Source organism: Myotis nattereri (assembly GCF_964212035.1).
Source record: "Myotis nattereri genome assembly, chromosome: 16".
Classification (NCBI taxonomy): Eukaryota; Metazoa; Chordata; class Mammalia; order Chiroptera; family Vespertilionidae; genus Myotis; species Myotis nattereri.
In genome coordinates, this window is record NC_138091.1 from 27,495,734 (window position 1) to 27,502,852 (window position 7,119).

At 53.0% G+C, this 7,119-nt stretch overlaps 1 protein-coding gene across 1 annotated transcript; it reads right to left on the reverse strand.

Moving 5' to 3' along the window:
• Positions 1–692: 692 nt before the first annotated feature.
• SPACA3 (sperm acrosome associated 3) lies at positions 693–3,629 on the reverse strand (the record flags this gene model as incomplete). Its single annotated transcript, XM_081110249.1, has 4 exons — positions 693–759; positions 1,735–1,813; positions 2,239–2,397; positions 3,443–3,629. 4 exons carry the CDS (start codon positions 3,627–3,629, stop codon positions 693–695), a joined length of 492 nt encoding a protein of 163 aa, XP_080966375.1.
• Positions 3,630–7,119: the final 3,490 nt, after the last annotated feature.

Here is a 7,119-nt window from a genome sequence, read left to right on the forward strand (position 1 = left end):
GAAGGAAGGTCAGGCTCCGGATATAATTTTAAAGTAAAATAGACAGAACATAGTGACCAGTGGAATGCGGGGTGAGAGAGTGACGTGGAAGCAGGGAGACTCCAGGACACAGCCTGGTTTCTCTAACCAACCTGAGCCCGTCACCAGCACCTGGGACGTCCAGGTGGGCCCAGAGACCAGCCACCCTCATGCACCAGTGAGGGCTGCCTGGCTTTGGCCAGAACCCTCTCCCCTGGATACTGCTCTTCCATCTCCACCTGCTCCTGGGCAACCACTGAGCAAAACCGGCCAGGGCATCAGGCTTCCTGTTTTTGTTATCATTGTTTTTGTTTGTTTGCTTGCTCGCTTGTTTTGATAAATCTGGCAAAACTAGATTCAGGGAAAGGGTCTAGGAAACTCTGCTAGGTGTGGTCTGGGAGACACTGAGCCCCCAGCCCCCAGGCCTCCCAGGAATGCGAGCCAGCCTTCCACGGTTGGCTTTTGGGAGCCTCGCTTAGGCCCAGCCCCAGTGGACAGGTGAAGAAACCCTGAGATGCTCTGGCTCCAACAGGCCACCTGAAATCACAGTGACAGCTGAGAAACACACGTGTGTTAAACTATTCTTTATCAATTGCCTTGTGCTCCTTCCTGGGCAGGGCCCCCACCACACACCCCCGCCTGCTGTGCATGGCCCGGTCCGTCCAGAGAGGGTCCTAGAAGGTGCAGCCATCTACCCAGTCGCTGAGGTCCTTACCCAGGCAGTGATGCTTCCAGGCCTCCCTGGGGATGGAGAGTGGGGGAGAGGAGAGACCCAGTCAGAGACAGCCTCAGTCCCTGTTCAGAGAAGAACAGGAATGAGCGTAGGCTCTAAACCAGAAATCAGGTGGGGACAGGGGCTAGCAAGGAAAAGAGAGGAAAGCGAACTGTGTTAACTGTCAAAGAACCCCCTAGAACAGCGGTTCTCAACCTGTGGGTCGCGACCCCTTTGGCGGTCGAACGACCCTTTCACAGGGGTTGCCTAAGACCATCCTGCATATCAAATATTTACATTACGATTCATAACAGTAGCAACATTACAGTTATGAAGTAGCAACGAAAATAATTTTTTGGTTGGGTCACAACATGAGGAACTGTATTTAAAGGGCCAGAAGGTTGAGAACCACTGCAGGCTAAGTGAAGCTCCCATCAGAAGAGGCTGGGAAGCTGTTGGGCCACTGCGTCCGAGGACCTTCTGTGAACCAAAGATCTAGCCTTACGCCCCATCGATGCCCATCCCATCCCTGTGCCTGTGAGGAGGGCTTCCCATCATGTGGGAAAGGAGTGGGAAAGCGAAGGCTGACAGGCTGAGGCCCCAGAGAGCCCACCCTGCTCGGGCAGGAATCTATCGTTTCATCTGTTGCACATCGTGGGTCTTTATATGAAAGTTAGTCTAGACAAAGATGCCATGGTTCAAAAATATTTACTAGACCCAGATCTAGCGGACCTGGAGGCAGGCATCTCAACATAGGCAAGTCTGGAAAGAGCCAGGCTGTGCTCCATGGCCTCCAGTGAACTGCTTATCCTCCCTGACACGCAGGTGCTGTCTGTGAGTACGTCAGTAGTGGTAATCCCTACCACCAAAAGGAGGGCGGGTCAGAGTGTGGAGCTGGGGAATGGTGCCTGGGACGAAGCGGGCACTCAGAAAAGGCCAGTTCCCTGCTGCTGTCCACCAGTCCTGGCCACATGCCCTTGGGGGCTCCAGCCCAAGTTACTTACCAGCTGCCCAGCCCCTGGGGCTGTTGACTTATCTTCATGGCACAGATAACAGCATTCTTGAGGTCAGGATCCAGTAACTCTGGGGTGGGAGGCAGAGAAACAGGATGAGGGAGCAGGGGGCAGAGCTGGACATACATGGAGAATGTCTTTCTTTCTCTCTCTCACACACACACACACACACACACACACACACACACACACTTCCATCCTAAGCTCAGCCCTATCGCCTGACCCCTCTGGAAGCACAGGTATTTGTCTCTGATCAGAAGCAATCCCTGTTTCATTCTGATAGTTCTCAGGACAATCTCCCATCAGGGAGCCCAAGTCAGATCCATGGAGGATCCACCCCCATCACTTGCCCCATCATGCTCTCCTTGGTAGGACCAACACCATGTAAGGGGATCCCCACTCAGAGATAAAGGCAAGAGGAGCAAACAAAACCAGAGAGAAGCAAAGGCTAGTATGGAGGCCCGGCCCCCGCCAGCCCAGGCGCAGGCCCCCTACCGGTGCAGTACATGTTGCACCCCTTGGTGCTGTATTCCTTGAGAGTCTTGCACCACTTCCGACTGTTGATCTGGAAGATGCCGTTGTTGGTGCTTCCATCAGCTTCGTGGTCCACAGCAGCTGAGTCAAAGCCACTTGTGTAATAAGCAAGACAAAGCCCTGTACAGAGTAGAGACACAGACCAAAGGGTCCCCTGGTCAAGGCCGCCTCAGACCAGAGTGCTCACAGTGCAGATCTCACTGTTAGCTCCTTGGAGCCTCAACTCCTGCTTCGAGGTGATCAGGGCAGAGGCCCTCCCTCCCACCTAACGGAGGAATCCACTGAGCCTCAGGAGGCCAAGTGACTTATTCAAGGTTACATACAGCCACCAAAGAGCAAGTCAAGACTGGACCTCAGACCTCCTGCCCCTAGGCCAGCAATCTCCTCGTTGTCTCATTGTGCTACACATAGTCAAGTCCAAGAAATGTTTGTGGGATGAAGGAATAAGAACAAAATCCTTAGAGGCAAGATTAGAAGGATGCAGGTGAAACCTGTAGAGGGGCTACACCTAGAGCCGCGGTTCTCAACCTGTGGTTCGCGACCCCTTTGGCGGTTGAACGACCCTTTCACAGGGGTCGCCTAAGACCATCCTGCATCTCAGATATTTACATGACAATTCATAACAGTAGCAACATGACAGTTATGAAGTAGCAACGAAAATAATTTTATGGTTGGGTCACAACATGAGGAACCATATTTAAAGGGCCAGAAGGTTGAGAACCACTGACCTAGAGGAACATGAGTCCAGGTGTGGCTGTACTCCACAGCTTCCCAAACCACCACCAGCTTGCAACGCTTGGCATTGCTGGTATATTCAGTTTGCCCTAAACCTCAGTAGGAATGTCTTATCTTCATGCCAAGATTAAGATTGAGATATAAACTATTCTGTTGACTTTAGCAGTGGGGACCATGAAGGGGCCATTATGATCTGACTGCCTGTTTCCTGCCTGCTAAACATTGAACTCCGTGTGGGGTGTTCTCTACCTGTGATCTCACATAATTCTTGTTTTACAAATGAGAACTGAGGCTCAGAAAGCTCCTGAGGACACACCCCTTGAGGGAGGAGGAGGAGGAGGAGGAGGAGGAGGAGGAGGAGGAGGGAGAGGAGAGAGAAGAAAACGGTGGATGGAGGGGGACAGGACCAGCCAGGAAGGGGGGTGCTCACAGTCAGCCAGGCTGTGGCCACGGTATCCCTCCAGGCCGAACTCCTGGAGCACTCGGAACAGCTCGCAGCGACTGTAGACCTTGGCTTGGCCGCAGGTGAGCAGGCAGCTTAGCAGAGAAGCAACGGCCAGCAACAGGATCCCAGGTGGGCACAGCTGCCTTCTGGGAGCCCAGCCCCTGGCTTCCATGCAGGGCGCAGAGGTGGAGCCCCCACCACGCCGGCTCAGAGCTGGGCTTTGAGACAGCGGGCAGCTCCACAGCCCTGGCCGTCCTCTCACAGGAGTCTAACCCTTAGAAGAAGGAGAGAAACGGGGCCTGAGTGGAACTGGAAATGGGAGAAGGCTCCATACTGCCAACCAGCAGCCTTGCAGCCCTGATGAGGCATCAGCCACTCTCCCAAGATCCCAGAGAGGGTTTCCTGAGGCCCGCGCCTCTCCCTTCCGATCCTGCTTGACACCACCCTGTCCCAGAAGCTAGGAGAAGAGGCAGGGACTTGGGGGAGAAAACAACCCTAGTTTGAGCCCCATATGATAGGCCAGGCAGTACTGAATCCTGAGGCCTGAGATTTTATAACTAGGAAGGAGCAACGTTTGGATGGAGACCAAAGTTTCTATGAACCCAAAGTCCCACTGGGGTATGGCCGTGAGAGGATGTTCCCAGAGGGGCCGGGCCGGGCAGTGTCATGGGTGTAAATCAGTCCCTGAGCCCGACTGCCACGGAAAGTCTCTTCTGGCACAGAGACTCCCTCCCTGGCCTGAACTGAAGCAAGGTCACTGCAGCCTCTAAGTGGAAACAGTTCTTCCTCCCGCACACACAGGTCCCAAGGCCGTGCTGAAACGCTCCTTCCAAACCATCACCTTGCCAGAGACCTCCACCCTGGAGGCTGCCTTCTCAGGCCTCTCTCCTCCACTTCAGGCGACCCTGGGCAGCCCTGCTGTCGCCTCTGCTGGAGGCTGATGACTTATCACATCTTCCCAGGGCAACAGACCTGGACCTCTCCGCCTGCACATCCCAGTCATCTCAAGCCAAGCTCGCCTACAGCAGAACGCACGTTCCCACCAACAGCTGCTCTTCCCTATCGTGGTTGAAAACATTCTTGGTTGTAAATCCAGGATGCTTTTCCAAACTAGAAATGTAGATGTTGTTCTTCACTCCTTCATCACTCCATCCTTCACCCATCCCAACCGATCAATCCCGAGGTGCTGTTGATGATACTGCCCCTCCCAGCCTTCCTGCCCCTGGTTCAGAGCACCATCCTGGTGTGAGGATGGTCTCCTTGTACCCAGTCCTGTGTCCTCTTCCAACGTGTTTGATGCATATTCACCAGAATACAGTGGGGCCTTGACTTACGAGTGTCCTGACTAACGAGTTTTTTGAGATACCAGCTGTCTCTCGGCAGATTTTTTGCATTGAGTTGACAGAGTAATTTGAGTTAAGGAGCTCCTTAACGAGTTCCTTAATGAGCTGGGCATCTGAACGAATTAAACTCGTAAGTCAAGGCCCCACTGTAATTGTCTTCTGAAACATAAAGCCTGTGACAGCCTTTGATAGCTCCCTTCATCAGTGCTCCTAAACAGGATCTACAGGGCCCCTCAGGATCCAGCCGAGGACCCCTCCTCCCTCACGCTTGAAGTTCCAGTAACACTGTATTCAACCCAAGATGGTCCTGCCGTCTAGCACAGAAAGCCTCCCCTTTCCTTTACATGATTAACTCTCACTAAGACATCAAGGGTCCCATCAGAGATGACTTCTCCAGCAAGACTTCCCCGGTAGGCCACTGCTCCCCAACACTCCAAAGCACCCTGTGCTTCTGCCCTCCTCTGTCCCACTAGACTGGAGTATGTGTTAGTCTTTCCCACCACCAGGTAAACTTGCAAAGAACAGTGACTGTCTTATTCATCTTACATCCTAGGGGTCGAGCAGAGCTGCCGCTATGGAGTGGCTGTTCAATGGATGCTTCTTAAGTGGAAATATCCTGAAGTGGTGCCCACAAAAGTATGAGCGCTTCCCATCAAAGTGCAGGAAAGGGAAGACGATTAACCTGAGTTCACACCTGGCAGACACGGTGCCCAGCCTTTTCCGGATGCCTTCCAACTTAATCTCATCTAATCCTCTCAACAATCCACGCGGGACAGGGTTATGATCCCCATTTTATAGACAAAGAAACCAAAGTGACTGCTCTTCAGAGACTGTTTTTGAATTTTTGCAGCAAAGTGACTTACAAGTCATTTTATCGGGAGCATTTCACAGCAGGTCTGCTAGTAGAGGCACAAGGAGGCAGGTCTGCTGACTCAGAGACCAGAGACCTGCCAGTGTGTGTCGGTCTCTCTCTCTCTCTCTCTCTCTCTCTCAACTCACCACCTCCCAGCCCAGGATGCCTCGATCTCTGACCACCTCCCTTCCCACTCCATGCCCCTCCCTGGCCAGCCAGCCCAGGGACCTCGTTAACAGCTGCAGGAAGAGGGGCAGGGGGCTCACTGAGCAGGTGTGGTTCCCACCAAGGCTGACGCAGCAGTGATGGTGCCAAGACGCCACTTCAGGTGAGGACCACGCCCGTGACAGTGCCGGGTCCCCAGGCACCCAGGCGGTCTCTAAACTCACATGGGGCCTTCTGGAACTCCCCAGTTCTGTGAGCTCATCTTCTAGAACCATCTCTCTCCCACTGACATTCAACCAGTCCCCCTAAGCCCCTCAATTGCAGAGCCTTGGGGACATATGAGGATATTTAAGTGCAACTTCCCTTGCCCATCTCTACACACGCACTACTTTGGGGGGGGGTAATATATTTTTATTGATTTCAGAGAGGTAGGAAGAGGGAGATAAAAATGTCAATGAGAAAGAATCATTGCTTGGCTACCTCCTGCACGCCCCCTCCTGGGGATTGAGCCCACAACCTGGACATGTGCCCTGACCAGGAATCGAACCGTGACCTACTGGTTCATAGGCCGATGCTCAACCACTGAGCCACACTGGCCGGGCCACACACACTGCTTTGAAGGATGACCCTTCTCCTCCTAACAGACCCTTCCAGTGATTGATGACCCAGCAATGTCAGCAGGTGCCCACTGTCTCCCCAGGCAGCCTCTCCCACCGCCGAACCCCTCTAATTGGCTGAAAGTTCTAGAATGCTGAGCCACACACCACCCCCCTTCTCCATCTGGACGATGACTCTTCAGTGTGGACCCTAAAGCTTGGGGGACACAGAAGTGGCGTGGAAGGGCATGCGGCCGCCATGCCTGTGCCCGCAGAGGCCCTGCTGGCAGCTGTGTGGCACAGCAGGGAGGCTGAGCTGGGCAGGAACACAGGCGCTGGTGGCTACCAGTTGGGTGACCCAGAAAAGTGACTCAACCTCTCAGTTTCCTCAATTCTCAAGTAGGCATAACAACTCCTGGAACATCTGTAGAGATGCTTAGTACTTAAAGTACTTAGTTCTTAGTACTTAGTACTCAGAGTGCTCAATACACCGCACAGTTACTACTAAGAGCTCAGCACAGCCATAAACGGGTTCAGTTGCCCCAGGTGCCTCTCCTCTGCCTGACTGACCAGGTTAGAACTGAGAATTGGTGCAGCCACAGTCACAATTTTTTTATTTTGTATGCTTCCTTTTATTTTTTTAATATATTTTTATTTATTTCAGAGAAGGGAGAGGGAGAGAGAGAGAAACATCAATGATGAGAG